Source organism: Thamnophis elegans, chromosome 10 (genome assembly GCF_009769535.1).
Source record: "Thamnophis elegans isolate rThaEle1 chromosome 10, rThaEle1.pri, whole genome shotgun sequence".
Taxonomy (NCBI): Eukaryota; Metazoa; Chordata; class Lepidosauria; order Squamata; family Colubridae; genus Thamnophis; species Thamnophis elegans.
This window is the reverse complement of record NC_045550.1, coordinates 5,325,302-5,347,803: the sequence shown is the minus strand read 5'-3', so window position 1 is coordinate 5,347,803 and position 22,502 is coordinate 5,325,302. Positions and strand designations below refer to the sequence as shown.

At 38.7% G+C, this 22,502-nt stretch overlaps 1 protein-coding gene and 1 pseudogene across 1 annotated transcript in view; one reads left to right on the top strand and one right to left on the bottom strand.

Annotated features, from left to right (window-relative positions):
- Window positions 1-13,390: 13,390 nt before the first annotated feature.
- On the bottom strand, window positions 13,391-13,477 carry LOC116514473 (annotated as a pseudogene).
- A 2,633-nt stretch (window positions 13,478-16,110) lies between these two features.
- The window catches only part of FANK1 (fibronectin type III and ankyrin repeat domains 1), a 35,656-nt gene continuing 29,264 nt past the window's right edge, over window positions 16,111-22,502 (top strand). The window contains exons 1-3 of the mRNA XM_032225582.1: window positions 16,111-16,117; window positions 17,128-17,181; window positions 19,740-19,911. Of these exons, the coding sequence (XP_032081473.1) occupies window positions 16,111-16,117; window positions 17,128-17,181; window positions 19,740-19,911 (233 nt within the window). The remainder of the gene's footprint in view (window positions 16,118-17,127; window positions 17,182-19,739; window positions 19,912-22,502) is intronic.

The following is a 22,502-nucleotide window of genomic DNA, read 5'->3' as shown; positions in this document are numbered from 1 at the left end:
TTGGACTAATTAAAAGCAAGATGGTTTTGTTCTTCTGCAATGTAGTCTCCAGCTTCTCCTTTGCTAATATAGATTACGATTAAGAAGTCTGTTGTGCTTCCCTTTTGCCAAAAACCTGTTTCACGATTCCTATGAAAAAGTGTACTACAGAATGAGGGCATTGTGACTGATTGTGAAGATCACTTAATCTCAATTCAATAGTTTTTTATCACACGATGCAATTGTTTGATAACTGTATTATAGCAATCTTTAGTTCAGTATCAAATATTTAAAAAAATAATCAAGGAGTGCAAGGTGAGATTTCTGGGATTTGAGAGCGAGAGAAATGACATATTATTTCACAGCACTGTTTAATATGAAGCATCTGGAATCAGATCAAGAATGTAAACCATTTTAATAACCCCCAGTTATTCTTGTTAAGTATAACTACTGATTGTACTGTTATAGAGACTAACTTGATTTTGTATTTAATAACGGCAGCAAGACTGTTGGTGGCGCAATACTGGAAGAAGGAAGATTTGCCTACTATTCAAGAATGGACATTAAAAGTAACAAACCTAGCAGAGATGGCTAAAATATCAGCATATCTCAAGGACCACTCAAACGAGAGATATAAACTGGACTGGAGAAGATGGATTGACTATATTCAAAATAAATACCGGACTAAGAAATTCCAGATAGTTTATGGCTGAAGAAACAAGGAATGATATAATCTGTTTAGAGTTAGCTTAACAAAAGAGGAGTTAAAGCTCAAATGAAAGATGATGCTAACTTTCTTTAAGTTTATTTTAGAACATCTTTGTTAAAGATTTATACCCTGTATTGGTTCTGGGAAGTCGGGGGGGGGGGAAGGTGGGGGGGAAGGTTGGGGGGGGAGGTTGGGGGGGGTTCAGGTGGAGAGGGCGGGGGAGGGGAGGTAAATATTTGTAAGGGTTTTTTTTTAAAGGTTTAAGGTTTATTAGATTTATATGCCGCCCTTCTCCCAAGGACTCAGGGCGGCGTACAACATTAAAAGAAATACATAATACAAAAGTTAAAAAAAAATTAAATAGAATAACCCAAACACAATAAAAATTTTCAATTAAAAAAAAAAAAGAATTTAAACCATTTCCCCAATGTTTTTTTTTTTTTTACTGACTCCGAGTGGTCCCTGAAGCCTGCACATATGAAATTAAATTTCCCAGAAATACTTGGAAAATGGGGGGTCTTCTCAAATTAAAAGATTGCAAGAAACCAAGGAACGTTCAGTAAGGAATATTCCTATTTTATACATCTTTTCTATCGCGCGTATTTTCCTGCTGCCCTTGGAGAGAGAGACACACACAACAGCGCCTAAAAACACACACATCAAAATACAGAGGCGGCTGTGGAGAGGTGAGAAAAGTAGTAAATAACCTCTAGTTCAGTGTTTCTCAACCTTGGCAACTTGAAGATGTCCGGACTTCAACTCCCAGAATTCCCCAGCCAGCATTCGCTTATCAATCTAATCTCTAGAGCAGTGTTTCTCAACCTTGGCAACTTGAAGATGTCTGGACTTCAACTCCCAGAATTCCCCAGCCAGCGAATGCTGGCTGGGGAATTCTGGGAGTTGAAATCCGGACATCTTCAAGTTGCCAAGGTTGAGAAACACTGCTCTAGATATTTATTCACCCAAACAAATTAGAAACACTGCTCTAGTTAACTACAATAATAATAAAGATACGTTAGGGAGAGGAAATGTTAGTTGTCCTATTAATTGATTATGATTTAATGAATTTATAGGCCGCCCAATCCCGAAGGACTCCGGGCGGCTTACAACAAATACATTTAGAAATAGAAAAAAAACAAAACAAAGAAACATAGATTAAAAAAAAAAATCTTTTTTTTCTTAGAATATGTTATAAAGATATGGCAGATTTATTGAGACTGGGGGAAGGAGGAAAAAAAAAACATGCCAGCAGGTGGCTTGTGTTCTTGAAAATCTTAATTAAATGAAAACGGTGGTATGGTGATAGTAAAATATATAAATTTTAACATATACAATTCAAACTGAATAGAATATATGCGGATTGTGGGAGGAACGCACGGAATGTACTTGTGACCAATGGATACGCTTTTCTACAAGATGTAATGAAAGACGATTCTTTTTTTTTTGTTCTTTTTCTGTAATAAAACTAATAATTTTTTTCAAAATAATAATAAAATAATAATAATAATAATAAGATAATAATAATAATAATAATAATAATAATAATAATAATAATAAGAAAGAAACAGAGTCACTAATCCTGGCTGCGCAAGAACAAGCTATCCGCACAAATGCCATTAAGGCCAAAATCAAAAAATCCTCTGATGATGCCAAATGCAGACTTTGCAAAGAAGCTGATGAAACTGTTGATCACATACTCAGCTGCTGTAAAAAAAATCGCGCAGACTGATTATAAATTGCGGCACAATTCAGTAGCACAAATGATCCATTGGAATTTGTGCAAAAATTATAATATTAAAACAGCAACAAACTGGTGGGAACATCAGCCTGAAAAAGTCACCGAAAATCAGATGGTCAAGATCTTGTGGGATTTCCGTATACAAACCGACAAAATACTGGCGCATAATACACCAGACATCACACTGGTTGAGAAAAATAAGGTCACAATCATAGACATCGCAATACCAGGTGATAGCAGGGTCGCCGAGAAGGAACATGAAAAAATCGCAAGATACCAGGACTTAAAAATCGAAATTCAACGACTATGGCACAAACCAGCAGTGGTAATTCCAGTGGTAATTGGCACACTGGGTGCTATTCCAAAAGCACTGGAATTACATTTAAAACAGTTAAAAATTGACAAAATCACCATCAGTCCAAATGCAAAAAGCCGCACTGCTTGGATCTGCACGCATATTACGAAAATACGTTACGACGTCCTAGGCCCCTGGGTGGGGCCCGACTAGTAACCAATGCCAAATCCGGCGAAACAACTGGCCGCTGTGATACAATTGTACAACAATAATAAAATAATAATAATAATAAAATAATAATAAGATAATAATAAAATAATAATAATAATAAAATAATAAAAATAAAATAATAATAATAAAAAAATAATAATAATAAAATAAAAATAAAAATAATAATACAGAGGCGGGAATCTCCACAAGGCTGTGTGGAGATTCTTCCCCTCAGCTACAAACAACCTTCGACGTTCCACTTGTTCTCCTCACTCAGTTGTTACCTGAAGAGGAAGGCAACTCGAAACTGGGAAATGGGACAGTCCCAAGAGGGGTTTGCTCGTGAGGAGACTCCATTATTTTATGTAAAAGCGCCACTTTCCCCCTCAATTGGCATTCCGGTCAACAATACAAGGCGACATATTCCTCTCCCCTCACACCCCGCCTCTCCTTTTCCCGCCCAGAGATCAATCTGTGAAGCGCGCGCCTAATTGGGCCGTTACGTTGCTATGGCAACGGGACGCCGGCGCGGCCTTGTCGACTTGGAGTAATAGCCCTGAAGACGGATGCTGATGGAGCCGGGGATAGGTGAGGAGGGAGAAGGGACGGAGAAGAGGGAGCCGGGTGGCTTGAGAAGAGAGGGGTGGGTGGGGAAGAGCCCCTTGAGGGGGGAAAGAGGGCTGTTCCGGAGGCCCCAGGAAGAGAAGCCCCCCCCGAAGGCTTCTTTGCAAGCAAGCTGAGCGCGGGAAGTTGGAAGGAACTCACGCAGCCCAATGCGGCTGAGCCGGAGAAGAGAGGCACGTGCGGAGTGTGTAAATCCCCCAGTGCCAACATCTCTCCGGAAAGAAAGAAGGAGGGAGGGAGGGAGGGAGGGAGGAAGGAAAGGAAGATTACACACTTGAATGGAAAAGGAGAGAGGCCACATTTTCCTGGAAGGGTATAAAGGCAGATTAGTATGGAAGTTGTTCTCCACTGACATAATGGAGCCCCACATTTCTGTTGTGAAGTGAGGCAGAGTGTGTAAATCCCCAGTGCCAACATCTCTCTAGAAAGAAAGAAAGAAAGAAAGAAAGAAAGAAAGAAAGAAAGAAAGAAAGAAAGAAAGAAAGAAAGATGATAGATGATAGATGATAGATGATAGATGATAGATAGATAGATAGATAGATAGATAGATAGATAGATAGATAGATAGATAGATAGATAGATAACACACTTGAATGGAAAAGGAGAGAGGCCACATTTTTCTGGAACGGTATAAAGGCAGATTAGTATGGAAGTTGTTCTCCACTTACATAATGGAGCCCCACATTTCTGTTGTGAAGTGAGGCAGAGTGTGTAAATCCCCAGTGCCAACATCTCTCTAGAAAGAAAGAAAGAAAGAAAGAAAGAAAGAAAGAAAGAAGAAAGAAAGAAAGAAAGAAAGAAAGATGATAGATGATAGATAGATAGATAGATAGATAGATAGATAGATAGATAGATAGATAGATAGATAGATAGTTACACACTTGCATGGAAAAGGAGAGAGGCCACATTTTTCTGGAAGGGTATAAAGGCAGATTAGTATGGAAGTTGTTCTCCACTGACATAATGGAGCCCCACATTTCTGTTGTGAAGTGAGGCAGAGTGTGTAAATCCCCAGTGCCAACATCTCTCTAGAAAGAAAGAAAGAAAGAAAGAAAAAGAAAGATGATAGATGATAGATAGATAGATAGATAGATAGATAGATAGATAGATAGATAGATAGATAGATAGATAACACACTTGAATGGAAAAGGAGAGAGGCCACATTTTCCTGGAAGGGTATAAAGGCAGATTAGTATGGAAGTTGTTCTCCACTGACATAATGGAGCCCCACATTTCTGTTGTGAAGTGAGGCAGAGTGTGTAAATCCCCAGTGCCAACATCTCTCTAGAAAGAAAGAAAGAAAGAAAGAAAGAAAGAAAGAAAGAAAGAAAGAAAGAAAGAAAGAAAGAAAGATGATAGATGATAGATAGATAGATAGATAGATAGATAGATAGATAGATAGATAGATAGATAGATAGATAACACACTTGAATGGAAAAGGAGAGAGGCCACATTTTTCTGGAACGGTATAAAGGCAGATTAGTATGGAAGTTGTTCTCCACTTACATAATGGAGCCCCACATTTCTGTTGTGAAGTGAGGCAGAGTGTGTAAATCCCCAGTGCCAACATCTCTCTAGAAAGAAAGAAAGAAAGAAAGATGATAGATAGATAGATAGATAGATAACACACTTGAATGGAAAAGGAGAGAGGCCACATTTTTCTGGAACGGTATAAAGGCAGATTAGTATGGAAGTTGTTCTCCACTGACATAATGGAGCCCCACATTTCTGTTGTGAAGTGAGGCAGAGTGTGTAAATCCCCAGTGCCAACATCTCTCTAGAAAGAAAGAAAGAAAGAAAGAAAGAAAGAAAGAAAGAAAGAAAGAAAGAAAGATGATAGATGATAGATAGATAGATAGATAGATAGATAGATAGATAGATAGATAGATAGATAGATAGATAGATAACACACTTGAATGGAAAAGGAGAGAGGCCACATTTTCTGGAACGGTATAAAGGCAGATTAGTATGGAAGTTGTTCTCCACTTACATATGGAGCCCCACATTTCTGTTGTGAAGTGAGGCAGAGTGTGTAAATCCCCAGTGCCAACATCTCTCTAGAAAGAAAGAAAGAAAGAAAGATGATAGATAGATAGATAGATAGATAACACACTTGAATGGAAAAGGAGAGAGGCCACATTTTTCTGGAACGGTATAAAGGCAGATTAGTATGGAAGTTGTTCTCCACTTACATAATGGAGCCCCACATTTCTGTTGTGAAGTGAGGCAGAGTGTGTAAATCCCCAGTGCCAACATCTCTCTAGAAAGAAAGAGAAAGAAAGAAAGAAAGAAAGAAAGAAAGAAAGAAAGAAAGAAAAAGAAAGATGATAGATGATAGATAGATAGATAGATAGATAGATAGATAGATAGATAGATAGATAACACACTTGAATGGAAAAGGAGAGAGGCCACATTTTTCTGGAAGGGTATAAAGGCAGATTAGTATGGAAGTTGTTCTCCACTGACATAATGGAGCCCCACATTTCTGTTGTGAAGTGAGGCAGAGTGTGTAAATCCCCAGTGCCAACATCTCTCTAGAAAGAAAGAAAGAAAGAAAGAAAGAAAGAAAGAAAGAAAGAAAGAAAGAAAGAAAGATGATAGATGATAGATAGATAGATAGATAGATAGATAGATAGATAGATAGATAGATAGATAGATAGATAGATAGATAGATAGATAACACACTTGAATGGAAAAGGAGAGAGGCCACATTTTCTGGAAACGGTATAAAAGGCAGATTAGTATGGAAGTAGTTCTCCACTTATATAATGGAGCCCCACATTTCTGTTGTGAAGTGAGGCAGAGTGTGTAAATCCCCAGTGCCAACTTCTCTCAAAGAAAGAAAGAAAGAAAGAAGAAAGAAAGAAAGAAGAAAGAAAGAAGATGATAGATGATAGATAGATAGATAGATAGATAGATAGATAGATAGATATAGATAGATAGTTACACACTTGCATGGAAAAGGAGAGAGGCCACATTTTCCTGGAAGGGTATAAAGGCAGATTAGTATGGAAGTTGTTCTCCACTGACATAATGGAGCCCCACATTTCTGTTGTGAAGTGAGGCAGAGTGTGTAAATCCCCAGTGCCAACATCTCTCTAGAAAGAAAGAAAGAAAGAAAGAAAGAAAGAAAGAAAGAAAGAAAGAAAGATGATAGATGATAGATAGATAGATAGATAGATAGATAGATAGATAGATAGATAGATAGATAGATAACACACTTGAATGGAAAAGGAGAGAGGCCACATTTTTCTGGAACGGTATAAAGGCAGATTAGTATGGAAGTTGTTCTCCACTTACATAATGGAGCCCCACATTTCTGTTGTGAAGTGAGGCAGAGTGTGTAAATCCCCAGTGCCAACATCTCTCTAGAAAGAAAGAAAGAAAGAAAGATGATAGATAGATAGATAGATAGATAACACACTTGAATGGAAAAGGAGAGAGGCCACATTTTTCTGGAACGGTATAAAGGCAGATTAGTATGGAAGTTGTTCTCCACTGACATAATGGAGCCCCACATTTCTGTTGTGAAGTGAGGCAGAGTGTGTAAATCCCCAGTGCCAACATCTCTCTAGAAAGAAAGAAAGAAAGAAAGAAAGAAAGAAAGAAAGAAAGAAAGATGATAGATGATAGATGATAGATAGATAGATAGATAGATAGATAGATAGATAGATAGATAGATAGATAGATAGATAACACACTTGAATGGAAAAGGAGAGAGGCCACATTTTTCTGGAACGGTATAAAGGCAGATTAGTATGGAAGTTGTTCTCCACTTACATAATGGAGCCCCACATTTCTGTTGTGAAGTGAGGCAGAGTGTGTAAATCCCCAGTGCCAACATCTCTCAAGAAAGGAAGGAAGGAAGGAAGGAAGAAAGAAAGAAAGAAAGAAAGAAAGAAAGAAAGAAAAAGAAAGAAGAAAGAAAGATGATAGATGATAGATAGATAGATAGATAGATAGATAGATAGATAGATAGATAGATAGATAGATAGATAGATAGATAGATAACACACTTGAATGGAAAAGGAGAGAGGCCACATTTTTCTGGAACGGTATAAAGGCAGATTAGTATGGAAGTTGTTCTCCACTTACATAATGGAGCCCCACATTTCTGTTGTGAAGTGAGGCAGAGTGTGTAAATCCCCAGTGCCAACATCTCTCTAGAAAGAAAGAGAAAGAAAGAAAGAAAGAAAGAAAGAAAGAAAGAAAGAAAAAGAAAGATGATAGATGATAGATAGATAGATAGATAGATAGATAGATAGATAGATAGATAACACACTTGAATGGAAAAGGAGAGAGGCCACATTTTTCTGGAACGGTATAAAGGCAGATTAGTATGGAAGTTGTTCTCCACTTACATAATGGAGCCCCACATTTCTGTTGTGAAGTGAGGCAGAGTGTGTAAATCCCCAGTGCCAACATTTCTCCGGAAAGAAAAGAAAGAAAGAAAGAAAGAAAGAAAGAAAGAAAGAAAGAAAGAAAGAAAGAAAGATTGATTACACACTTGCATGGAAAAGGAGAGAGGCCACATTTTCCTGGAAGGGTATAAAGGCAGAGTAGTATGGAAGTAGTTCTCCACTTACATAATGGGAGCCCTGCATTTCTGTTGTTAAGTGAGGCCTTTGTGAAGTGAGCTTTGCCCCATTTTAGGACCTTTCTTGCTGCAGCTGTTAAGTGAATCGCGGCAGTTGATAAGAGAGTAACGCGGTTGTTAAGTGAAATTGGCTTCCCCATTGGCTTTGCTTGTCAGAAGGGTATAAAAGGTGAATTTACAAGATGACCTTGAGATACAGCACTGGTCATAACCGGTTGCCAAGCGTCTGAATTTTGATTGTGGCATCATGGGGATGCTTCAAAAATCATATCTGTGAAAAAGGATCCTAAGTCACATTTTTCAGAGCTGTTGTAACTTTGAAGGGTCACTAAATGTTCTGAGTCGAGGACTACCTGTATTCTATTCCTTTGGGAGTAGGGTGCAAATTTTGTCCTTTTAAAGAAAAGACAGGAGGAGGAAAAACCGATGTAAATTGTCATCTTTTTTCTTTCTTTTTCCGGTAAGGTTTTCTCTGCAATCCAAATGGAGGTGCAGTGAGAAACAAGTTTCATCTGTTGAATTTCTGGTTACTCAACCGCTGTTTAAAGCAGAGGAATTCTGCCAGTGAAAAAGTGCAATCCACCTTTTAGAATGGTTGGATCTGGTGTGCCTTGACTTTAATATTCCAGATCCAGAACAATAGCAGAAGCAATTATTTGTCCCATGTGTATCTTGATATATAGAAATGTTTTAGCTCCAAATGGAAGTCCGTTCTGAAATTTCTTAAGAAAAGGAGTCTTGTTGATTTAAACTGAAACACTGGGTCAAGTTGAAGCGAAGAAGAAGCCTGATGTTATTTCAGGATCCCAGGAACAACATGAATATGATAATGTTGGTTTAAGGAGAAACATATAGGAGTCAGCAAAAAAGGAGTATTTTTCTAAGAATGGAGAAAGAATAGAAAACGCAGAAAAATTGGACAACTGAATTGTAAGGAACAGATATTCAGGTTATAGTGCGGAAAAGATAGGCATTAATAATGAAATCCTATAGTGTAAGGAGTTGGTGAAACTTTTAAAGAGTTTTTGCAAAGATCAATAGAGAACATTTTCTTAACAGTTGAATGTTATATAAAGCTTTAACGTAATTTTACAATTAGCTGATAGAAGATGTTTGAATTCTGTAATTTTTTCTTGGAAACATTATTAACAAAAAATAGTCATTAATTTGAGATAATTGGAATTTTAATTTTTTTTTGATAATTTGAAACTTAGAAATGTAATTCTTTGCTGAAGATCTGCACTTTTGAATTGAATTGAATTGAATTTTATTATTTGTATGCCGCCCTTCTCCGGGAGGGACTCAGGGCGGCGAAGAACTCAAAAGGGGAAAAGGGGAACATAGAATAGGATACAAATAATTTAAAATCAACAAGAATCACACAACCACACAAGTCGAGAGGGGAGGGGAACTCATCAACCCCAGGTCTGCCGGCAAAGCCAGGTTTTGACGGCTTTTCGGAAGGCCTGGAGAGAGATGAGGGTCCGAATCCCTGCGGGAAGTTCGTTCCAGAGGGCCGGAGCTGCCACAGAGAAGGCCCTCCCCCGGGTAGTAGCCAGGTGGCATTGGCTAGTAGATGGGACCCGGAGGAGGCCAACCCTGTGTGATCTAATGTGTCTTTGGGAGGTAATTGGCAGCAGGCGGTCTCTCAAGTACCCAGATCCCTAGTAGTATCTGTAAATATCTTTCTGGATTTCTATGTTAGAATTCGCAATTTCAGAAATATTATCCATCAAATAAATAAATAAATAAATAAAATATGCCACCCGTCTTCTCCATAAGGCAACCCTGGGCGACTTACAGGTCATAAACGGATAGGAAAGCAATTAAAAATTTAAAACTATGCAAATTAAAAAATTAAAACTATGCAAAAAAACAAGAGATAGACAGCACAGGGATGAGATCTTCTTATCCTTCAACCACTTCTGCCAATGAGGGCCCCTCTTGAAGCCCCAAGCCAATTGGTAAGACCAAATTGGGGCCACAATGGGCAAGGTTCTTCTCCTTGACCCTGCCCATATTATAACATGATCCTAACAAATAATCAATATTTTTTTTGTATACCTCCTCAAAGAAGTCATTTGGGCTCAGTGTTCTTCCCTGCCCCTTCCTAAAGTCTCCAAAAGTATTGTATGAAGAAAGAAAGGATGGCAAATTAGAAATGCAGGCCTATCAAAAAGTAATCCCACTAATCAAATGCTTCATGACCAAAGTAACAACCATACTTCCCACAAGAGGAGCTGTATAAACACATTCAGACAAGCACAAAAGCACTGCAGAAACCTGGAACATTATAAAAAGGAAACAAAGCATCTGTACTAGGGGTCGTCAATCTGTGGCCCATGAGGGGTTTGCAAGTGGGCTGTGGAAACTGCCAGCAAGCGCACATGGATCCTCACTTGCATGAGCAGTGGGCAAGCACAAGCATACAAACTCCATTTAAGTAAGCAGCAGAAGCAGCAGAGGTGTGTTGCTCCTGGTTCGGCCCAGATAGGGTGAACAGTAGTGGCAGCGGTGGGAGTCTCTGTCCACCCATTGGATGCTTCTGCGCATGCGCAGAAGCATTATGCATGCACAAGCGATCCAGTAGTAAAAAAATTGGAAACCCACTACGGGTGTGCGTGCTTACATAAATGAAGCTGCGTGTACATAGTATAGTATAGTCTTTATTGTCATTGTATAAAATAAATACAACGAAATTGTACATATTTTCTTGTATGGAACCATCCCCTCCCCCCTGCCAGTCCGCAAATCCGGAAACATTGTAGAACTCTGATCTATACAGCCACTAACAAAATGGATACCCATGCACCAAAAATACCTGACCACTTTTTATATTACAGCACAACGAACACAAGTTATGACAAGAATAACCACCATACATCAGAAACTTATCAGAAACAACCAACAGACTATTATAACGATATGGCCTCAGTGTAGCACACAAACCAACTAAAGATCTCAAAAACATCTTAATGTAAACCAAAAGATCCAGCAGCCCAAGAATTAAAAACATCTATAATATATATAGTGTAGTAACTATAAAACCACTATGTAAGAGAAACAGGCAGAAGACTGAGTGCATCCATGAATACCAACTAGCAGTAATGAAAACTTTCTTAATCCCAGGACATAGGAACGAACCCCAACACAGTTTAAGCCGGAGAACTCTGAGCAATCTAGGCCAAGCCAAATCCCCTGGCATTAGAGAATTCCTGGATATGTGGCATTCAGACAAATAAGCTATCAATGGACATAGAGAAATAAACCATATTAAAACACAATTCAAAAGAGATAATAGAAAGCTAAGAAGGAAATGAAAAGACCAGAACACATACCCTGTAGCAATCAACACCCAGATAAACAAGGATTCAGAAAAAAAATCAGGTAGAAAACAGCACCCTAATGACAGAACTACCAAGGAGAAAACTGCGCTCCCAACAGTGGTGGGTTTCAAAAACCTTTGGAACCTACTCTGTGGGTGTGGCCTCCTTTGTGGGAGTGGCTTGCCACCCATGTGACCGGATATGAGATTATGAATTAGTACTTAGGTCGGTCCAAGTAGCTATTCAGAAACTCTGGCATTGAAACAAGTCTTAAAGCTGTCAAGTTACAAGATCCTTGCCAGTGGTGGGTTTCAAAAATTTTTGGAACCTCCTCTGTAGGTCTGGCCTGCTTTCCGGGTCCACTGGTGGAACCTCTTCTAACCGGTTCGGTAGATTTGACGAACCGGTTCTACCGAATAGGTGCAAACTGGTAGGAACCCACCTCTGGCTCCCAAGAATACTGGCAGAGCAAGCTAAACAGGGAACAAACCCATATTAGCACTAATATGTTCCCTAGTTGGCTAATGAAATGTTTACAAGCAAACAACCAACATCAGAGAGCACCAAAGATTCTACTTTTATAAATGACACCATATTGGGGGCATTTGCAAAGATTTGTATGAATTATAATTACCCATTAGAAGAGAAATCTGTTTAGAACACACACCTATGACATGCTTTTAAATATGTCTACAAGCAAGACAAAATGGAAAATATCTGTTTCAAAATAACAGAGAGAAGTACAATGGAGGGTGGGTACTGTATATATTAAACCATAAGACTAGGTTATGGTGATTGTATTCTGTGACTCACTGTATGGCTAGATTTCTCCATCCTGGGAACATGATGATTATTCCATGTAAGTAGTGCTCTACCAGCATTCATAGAGTTTAAAGGCTCCATTGCAAGATGGAGGAACAGTAAAATATAAATGTTTATGATTCCTTTTTAATACACTTGCTATGTCGCCTATTTTTGCTTTATGAGTTTTACTTTCTCTCAGGACAAGATAAAGGAGATCCTGTATTAAGTAATTCTTCTTAAAGTAATTGCTTTCAATAATTAAAGCAGATTACTGAAAAGAAACCCAATTTTATTTTATTTTTCATAAGTTTTAAATGTTTCCAGAGAAGATAAAGTAAACTACAAAATTGACTTTGCAGCAAGAGATTATAAGGTTAGCTAATGGGAACTTTGGTTGATTTAATATTTTTTTTCATTATTAAAAATATAAAACAGTTCACTAGAAAACATAGTGAATAGAATTAGATGAGCCTGTTCTTTTATTTCTTTTAAAAGACGTATTCTTATGATAGGTCTATATAATTATTTATCTATGTATAATAATTATGTAGCTGTCTTGCTTACTAAAATTACTATGAAATCTCATTTTTACAGGCTAATTGAGGGGAGAGAATTTTGTTATTCATGAATGGTCCATTAAATTGGAGGATGTCATCTTTGCAATATGACATAAATAACTTAATTGTATCATTTGCATAATAACAGCATGCAAAGAAATAAGTTACTGCAGTATTTGATACGTTACATGTAAAAAATCATTTTTAGACAGATCCAGTTAATCAAATTATACACTATATGGCTTTACTTTTCTAGATGTGCTTAGGACAAACCTTACATATGTAAAAACAATGATTTAGGTTTCTGAGCAATGAAAATATCTAACTTTTTAAAACCAAAACAATAAATATTGACATGATCATACAATAATAATGTTTCTGTTTTAATATAATTGATGTCATAAAGCTCCAAGTTGTCAAAACTATAAAATGAATATACTATATTGTATCTAAATTGAATCTAAACCTAGGCATCATTTTTATAGCCTTTAGTATTTTGTTTTACAGTTATTTTTTAATAGCTGGACAATATTCTTAACAAGCACGCATTGAAACATTTTTTTTTACTCACTATAAAATCATATATTACTTCCACGTTGATACTACACTTGATCTTAGCCAAAAGGCCAAGAAGGTATTTAAATAAGAGATAAAGAATCTACAGTTTCCAAGTTTCTTCCATGTTTTTTTGTTTTTCAGATTAATCAGACAAGCACAAATTCATCTTGACATCATTTCTTCATTTCTGCACTGACCATCTGTAGCAGTAAATAGTTTAGAATTTTTATCTGCTTCTAGTATACCATTCTTAAAAGCATGGAACGCCTCTACTGGCTTGTGCAAAATGAGCTAAATACAATACAATAGCAGAGTTGGAAGGGACCTTGGAGGTCTTCTAGTCCAACCCCCTGCCCAGGCAGGAAACCTTACACCGTTTCAGACAAATGGCTATCCAACATCTTCTTAAAGACTTCCAGTGTTGGGGCATTCACAACCTCTGCAGGCTGTTCCACTGATTAATTGTTCTAACTGTCAGGAAATTTCTCCTCAGTTCTAAGTTGCTTCTCTCCTTGATTAGTTTCCACCCATTGCTTCTTGTTCTACACACAGGTGCCTTGGAGAATAGTTTGACTCCCTCTTCTTTGTGGCAACCCCTGAGATATTGGAACACTGCTATCATGTCTCTCCTAGTCCTTCTTTTCATACCCAGTTCCTGCAACCGTTCTTCATATGTTTTAGTCTCCAGTCCCCTAATCCTCTTTGTTGCTCTTCTCTGCACTCTTTCTAGAGTCTTCACATCTTTTCTATATCGTGGTGACCAAAACTGAATGCAGTATCCCAAGTGTGACCTTACCAAGACATTATAAAATGGTATTAATACTTCACGTGATCTTGATTCTATCCCTCTGTTTATGTAGCCTAGAACTATGTTGGCTTAAATGATCTGTAGTTTGTTGAAAATAGAACTTAATTTAATTAGATAAATTTAATATCTTCTTAGATGTAATCTTAGAAGACACAGCAAATTACAGTTCTTGAACTTGTCCAATTCATTGTTTGTTCCAATCTCAAAACAAAAAGCAGAGCCTGACATAAGTTGTAGTTGGTGGGAAAGTCTTACTGCTTACAGTTTCACATGAGATTTTGATGTGTTACAGGTTTCTGCGCCATCTTTCCCATTTCAGAGGACATTTGCTTCATTTTGGTGTGACATTATCACATGTTATTTTCCAGCTGCCCATAGAAGGAATGGCAATTCTGTCACCTACCACATGATTACTTAAGAGAAGAGTTTGAAGAGTTTAAGGGTAGGAATGCATGCACAGAAACTGCTCTCTGATTGATTTATACCTGTGATGGGGAACCATATTTGCTGGCACGGCAGCCCTTGGCAGCCCTTAGCTCCGGCGCACGCTGATTTTCAGCCTTTTGGATTGTTTGGGGAGGTCGTTTTTGCCCTCCACAGGCTTCAGGAAAGCCTGGGGAGAGCAAAAATACACCCCCACATGGGGGTTGCTCACGCATGTGCAGTGGGAGGTTGCTCGTGCATGCGCAGGTGGGTGGGCAGGCACTCACACGTGCGCGATAGCGCACACGTATGCTCTTTTGGCACACCTTTAGAAAAAGCTTAGCCATCACTGATCTATACATTGGCAAGAAGAATTGAATACTTCACTCCCCCTTTCTCCTGTCACTATAGCTAGATTGGTTTTACAATTTATGGAGTGATGATATCCTTCTAAGGCAAAAAATTCAAGGATCAGCTTATCTGTGGATGGACTTACAAGAAATGCAGATACTTTTAAAAAGTATTACTATAATTCTGGTGGATAAGTCCATTCCAGATAAGCCAAACCCAATATTTGATGAATTTTGGCACCTAAACTCTTGGCTTAAACATAAGTCTATATATAGTATATACAATATATCCTAAATATTCAGTATATATATGTAAGTAGATATGCATGCTTGGTATTAGTTATTTTAGTTATTCTAGGGTAAGCTATTACGTATTACTACACATAATGTCAATCACAATTTCCTTAGTATAATAGATAACATTTTGCTAAATTGAACTGTTTCTAATGCCAACTATTTTTTATTGTGTTTCATTTTTCAATTGAATAGATTAAATAGAATATATTTAAATTGAATAGACTAACTTGAACTAGGGTTTTCAATATGTTTGAAAATTATTTCTAAGGAGTTTTACATCATATCAGAATTGTATTCCCAATATACTGGGAGGCATTGGATGAGATTATATATAACTGTTTTTAAGGGGCTAAGCTTTCAATTCCCATATTTATTTTTCTGGGATTAAGTGGTATTAAATGTGTGCAAACGGACTCCTGCGGATTGGATATGTATCTTAGTGCTGGAAAAATTCAAGAAAAGTCTTCTATTTCTATCGAGCCCTTGTGACACAGTGCTTAGAATGCAGTATTGCGGGCAAACTCTGCCCACATCCTGAAGTTCAATCCTGATGGGACTCAAGATTGACTCAGCCTTCCATCCTTCTGAGGTTCGTAAAACGAGGACTCAGATTGTTGGTGGCAATATGCTGACATAAACCACACAGAGAGTATTGTAAAGTATTATGGGGCGATATATAAATCTAAGTGCCCTTGTTATTGCTATTTTGGGGGCATAGCAAATACACACCTGAAGCTATTCTTTAAAACCCCAACCTTCAAAAATTTGGCAAAAAATGGCAAGTTTGGTGCAAAATAGCTGTTCTATACTATTGCGACATCTTGTTTATGCGTAGATGCAATGTAAATATTAGTAACTACTGTACTGTATATTGGATCATGACTTTATCAGAATACATCTATTGAACCAGAATACATTATTGAAATCAGTAGGACTTAATTGAATTTCATGGAAAATTTACTTGTTATGATTAACTTCTATTAAAACTGAATGCAATGTTTTTAATACTTCACATAAACTTTCGGATAGAAGGAATTAATAATTTAAGATCTGTATGCTAGTTGATGAGTTCACTTGAATTTTTTTTTTTAAAGCCTGAAATGTGAAGTGCATAGCTTGAGGGCTCAAGGTCAGATATATCTCCCCTACAAGTTTTGAGGATGCTCCAGAGAGATTTCTCAAAACTGCTACTACACCTCTAATAATAATGTAACAGAAATTGGAAGTCACCAAATAGATAAAAAGAGGAATCAATATTAATATTATCAATATCAGTTTAATATAAATTAAATCAAATTTAGCTTTTCCTCTTCATCTGTCATTCTCATCTTCAGAACGCGTTCCTTGACATGATTCTGAAAGTTCAAATGTAGCATTGTCCCTGGAAGACATTGCTAATCATGCCATAAGTGCAGTGGTGGGTTTCAAAAATTGTTGGAACCTACTCTGTCGGTGTGGCCTCCTTTGTGGGAGTGGCTTGCCACCCATGTGACCGGATGGGAGTGGCTTGCCGCCCATGTGACCGGATATGAAATTATGAATTAGTACTTAGGTCGGTCCAAGTAGCTATTCAGAAACTCTGGCATTGAAGCATGCAAGTCTTAAAGCTGTCAAGTTACAAGATCCTTGCCAGTGGTGGGTTTCAAAAATTTTTGGAACTTCTTCTGTAGGTGTGGCCTGCTTTCCGGGTCCACTGGTGGAACCTCTTCTAACCAGTTCGGTAGATTTGACAAACCGGTTCTACCGAATAGGTGCGAACTGGTAGGAACCCACCTCTGCATAAGTGGGTGGTGACCAATAGTCAAGGACAAATTATTGAAGAAATTCAGTTGAATTTCCTATGTTTCTTTAGCCAACTCTAATTTAAGTAATATTTACCATGATTCTAAAGTTGCAGTGTCCAATGGTAAGCAAATTACCTTTTGAAATTGTGAAATTCTTCTATTTATGAATCTCATTTTACACAAGTGTATTTTGTCTATATTTGCAGAATGGGCAAAATTAACCCTATGTTCAATTTTTACCTTTGAGGGAAATCAGTTTTTCTAACAATTGTTTCTGGATGAAATATGAGGGATATGCACATGTAAGGCAGGGTTTTCCCCGAAGAAACTTTAATTAGACCTTAACTATAGGAAGACTTTTGAGATATGAAATTCAAATTCTGATGGTATTAAGGGTATCGTTCAGGGATGTAAACTGTTCCCAGTAAACCTGTTTTTTGCAGTTGATTGATGGTGGTATTGTCAATGCCGAGGGTGTTCAAGTGGTGCTCCAGCTCTTTTGGCATTGCTCCCAAGGTGCCTTAATATTATTGGTATTATCTTTGCTTTCTTTTGCTATATTCTATTGTGGGGGGTCTTTGAATTTTGTGATTTTTCTCTCTCCAGTTGTTTTATTCTGCTGTCTCCAGGTACTACAACAGCCACTTATCCAGATTTTTGTTTTCTTTTTTCCACAATTCTATTCTGTCTCCAAGCAGCATCCAGACTTTTTTGTCTTTATAATTGATAATTGCTAAGTTTGGGGTGTTATACGGCAGGTGCTTATCTGTTTTAACTTTAAAATACCAGAACACTTTCGGTTCTTCATTTTCTATTACATTCTATTTTGTGGTCCCACCAGATTTTGCTTGCGAGCAAATGGTATTTCTTGCAAATTCCACTGCAATCTTCTTGCACAGTTAACTTAGGTGATCCACTTTTCTTCACCATTTTTGCAGAAGTGCTATCTGTCTTCCCAAATCTGACTTCATATGTGTGTGTTTTTAAAACCCACTTTTGGAACTAATAATACAGTAAATTCTAGATTAGCCTAATCTATGGTTAAGGCAGCAAAGCAATGTTTATATGATTGTGGTATTTATTAGTTCTAGAAGTGTTTTTCTCCCCTTATTTTATCTTAGGAATCTTATTTTACCTTTTCTTTAGAACTCACACAAGCCTTGTTAATCTATGTATAGTAATTAATTTTATATTCTTTCTCAGTGTATAAGGAACTTAACCATTGCTAGTTCATCTTATTTCAGGGTTTGTACTTTTACCCTATACTTGCACTATATATTCTTAGAAAATATATTATTTTAATCTGATGTACTAATTTATTATTTGTAATACAATAAATTATATTTATTATATTATAGGGAGTTGTGTTTGAAACCAGGATAAGAACATTACCGTATTTTTTGGAGTATAAGACGCACCAAGGTTTTGAAGAGGCAATTTTTTTAAAAAGTAGGTAGGTAGATAGAGGGGGAGAAATACAGTAGGTAGGTAGGGAGAGAGAGTAGGTAGGTAGATAGATAGAGGGAGAGAGAGAGAAATACAGTAGATAGGGAGGGAGAGAGAATAAGTAGGTAGGTAGGTAGATAGAGGGATAGAGAGAGAGAAATACAGTAGGTAGGGAGGGAGGGAGAGAGAGAGAGTAGGTAGGTAGGTAGGTAGATAGAGGGAGAGAGAGAAAGAGAGAGATAGAAATACAGTAGGTAGGAAGAGAGAGAGAGAGTAGGTAGGTAGGTAGGTAGGTAGGTAGATGTTTCCAGGTATATTTATCCGTGTGCTGGAGAAGGAAATCACTGACAATCTGCAGCACCTAAGACTTGTTTCTGCTGGCACAGCACTTGATCAATCTAATTCTCATCAATCACCCTAACTAAAGAGCTTTCCAAAAGGGGGAAAAAAAGTTTTGCACTCTGCAAACCTCAAAACGGCCCATTTTTTGAAAAAACGGGCCCTTTTTTTCAAATAAAAGGCATGAGTAGCCTTGGGGGGGGGGCTTGCAGAGTGCTCTTGGGGGTGGGGGTGGCCAAAAAAGAGCAAAAAAGGTCTATTTTTCCTAAAAACAGGCTGCTTTTTTGTCAAAAAAATTGCATGCATAGCCTTATGGAGGCTTATAGAGTGCTGCTGAGGCTGGGGTGGGGTGGGGGGGAAAGAGGCCCGTTTTTTGCTCATTTCTGCCCTCCCCAGTCCCCAGGAGCTCTCTGAAATTCCATAAGGGTATGCACGGCCATTTTGGTGAAGGGGCGGGGCTTCAGGAAGCAAAAAATGCTGTATTCGATGTATAAGACACACCCAGATTTTCAGCCTCTTTTGGGGGGAAAAATGGTGCGTCTTATGCTCTGAAAAATACGGTAGGTGAAAATTCAGTATGCTTCAGCCTGCCTTTTTCTTCCCGTACGATAAACTTAGTAGTATATTTAGATTTTCAGAGAAACGGGATGTTGTCTGCCAGACAATAGTAATAATAGCATGAAATTCTGTCCCTGTTGGCACTCAAATAAAAAGCTAAAACTCTTTTTAAAAGGTTTAAAAACATAAGGCATTTTGAACCAACAACAATCTGTTCTGCTGCTATTTTATATTGCCTTTGCTAATTTACTGTCATTTATTTTAATTTTTTTCAGCTCTTGGAACTTGTTTTTATATATTGTCATATTACATTAATTTTGATGTGGTTCATTTGTAGGAAGGCATTCTAGAGTAAAGCCACTGCCTCCAGTTGTAGGTCATGTGAGCCATCATAATATTGAACTGAGTTGGAACTTGGAAGAACAACGAAAAGGTCCTCAAGAGCAATGGCTAAAATTTTCAGTTGAAGGAGAAGACCCCAAGTTACATAAATATGGGCTGATTTACACGTAAGTTCAATTCTATCAATTTGTTTTTACAAGTTTAAAAAGAAGGCTGAGCATAGAAAACTAATTCAACTAATATAACTCCCATGTCAATTTCTGAAATCAATTCTTAGATGTACCTTATTTTCTTTTTACCCACAAAATATGGCTTGCGCCTTATTATGAGGGGAGGGTTTATTGTTTTGGGGTTGCCGGGCGGCTTCTCTCTTGAGAGCGGGCTCCCAAAGAACCGGGCACAACCTCATGGGCGAATGGCTGTGTTGCATTGTCGCAGCAGCACAACTCAGCAACCATGAAGCGACCATGCTCACGAGCAGCCCCCCGGCAAACCCCCTTTCCAGCCAGGCACAGTGCCATTTACTGATCATGGGGTATCGCCAAGCCACGTGAGTGCCTGTTTGCCGCCACCTGACTCCCGCAGCTTGGTACCTTCGAAATGCCAGTGAATGGCGCTTTGCACGGCTGGAGAAGGGGGTTATGCGAGCGGCTGTTCCGCTCTCACTCACACGTTTCCCAGCCTCACGATGCCCTGGCCCAGCTCTCCCTGCAGAGCCAGGGCACCTCTGTTGTCACCGCCGCCGCATGGCTTTTTCTGCGGCTTCCAAACGGAGTCTTCTGGCACTGGCTGCTCTGGACGTACACTCTGGTTGTACACTCTGCCGGCAGCTGGCCCACAACCATAGAGCGTACGCCTAGAGCGGCCACTGCCGGAAGACTCGATTTGGAAGCCGCAGAAAAAGCCATGCGGTGGCAGCAGCAGAGATGCCCTGGCTTTGCGTGGAGAGCTGAGCTAGGGCATCGTGAGGCTGGGAAGCGTGTGAGCGAGAGCGGAACAGCCGCTCGCGTAACCCCCTTCTCCAGCCGTGCAAAGCGCCATTCACTGGCATTTCAAAGGTGCCAAGCCGCGGGAGTCAGGTGGCGGCAAACAGGCACTCACGTGGCTTGGCGATACCCCATGGTCAGTAAATGGCGCTATGCCCGGCTGGAAAGGGGGTTTGCCTGCTGGCTGCTTGTGAGCGTAGTCGCTTCATGGCTGCTGTGTTGCACTGCTACGACAGCGCAACGCAGCCATTCGCCCATGAGGCTGTGCCTGGCTCTTCGGGAGCCCGCTCGCAAGAGAGCAGCCGCCCGGCAACCGCCCTCTTCAGCTGGGCACAGAGCCATTCACCAACTTGGCGGTCTCCCGAAGGTGCCAAGCAACATGATCACCTTTGCCTCCCCCCCCGGTTCCCGAGGCTTGGTACCTTCGGGTTACCGTTAGGTTGGGGAGTGGTGCTCTGCCTGGCCGGAGGGGGGGGTTGTCCAGGGGGCTTATTTTCAGGGAGGGCTTATATTTTTGCCCACCCGAAAAATGTGGCAAAGCTTTAGTTTCAGGACATGTTGTATTTTCGGGGAAACACGGTAGTTTTAATGTTTCTAGAATACAGCATTCAGTTCTTTGGACTGCAGAACTCTTGTCACTATTTTTTACGTAACTCAGTGGAATATTTGAAATGAAATGTAATAACAGATGGATCAAATACCACCAAGGGGTTTATTACATGGAATGTGCAATCTACCCTTTTACTTTCTTTCTTATTTTGCTATAACTAAGTTCTTACAGCATTGTACTGTTTGTCTATCTGTTCATACACACCCAATCTTTTCACTTATATAACAACCGTAAATAGCTTACAACAACTTAATACAAAATATAAAAAATGACAATACTATCAATATAATTAAAATCAATTAACAGTTAAGAGTTAGGACCAAATTTGCCTTTTTACAACTTTTCTAAATATTGGAATCAAATACATCATCCTGTGATGAAACATTCATATTCTCCAAAAGACTACATAAGAGAAGGATTGAGCACATACACTAGTCATTGCTATAACGATTCTTCAGAAGTGCTTCTCCAATAGAAGAGAATATTTGTAGTTCAGGGTTGAACTGTAGGGTACTTGGTGCTCTCTCAGCTTGGTGGTTTTCTTGCAGACATTTCATTGCTGATGCACTGATGATGTTGCTTAGTTAGGTAATGAAACATCTGCAAGAAAAACACCAAGCCCAGTGACCACCAAAGGACCCCTCATTTTCCCCCCTGCTGATATAAGTAATTGGACAGGTTCATAGACAGAGATGTAGTCTCATAGATTTTCATACCATGAGCTATTAGCCAACACCTTAAATTGTGCCAACTACACAATTTGCAGGCAGTGAAGAACTTTTCATAGAGGCACCATGTATTCTTCTGCCTTACACCATTTGATAACATGAATGCTGTGTTTTGTAATGTTTGCAATTTCCAGAAACTATTAAAGCTTAGCTTTCAATAGAGCATGTTGCAATTGTCAAGAGAAAAAATAGAGATCATTGTCACAAATCTTATTTATTCAGGAAATGTTCCTACAACCTGCAACTCCAGAGACAATAGGAGTTGTTTTTTCTGGAGCAGTGCAACAATGTCCCAAGTAGTCTTATGAGCAGTATCTTTCCCTTTGTTAGATTTTATTTCAGACTCTCTTTATTCATCCAGGTTAAACAATGTAAAAACAGATAACTTTCTTGGAGATTCTGTAGAAAGATAAAAGTGATAGGAAGCAATAGAC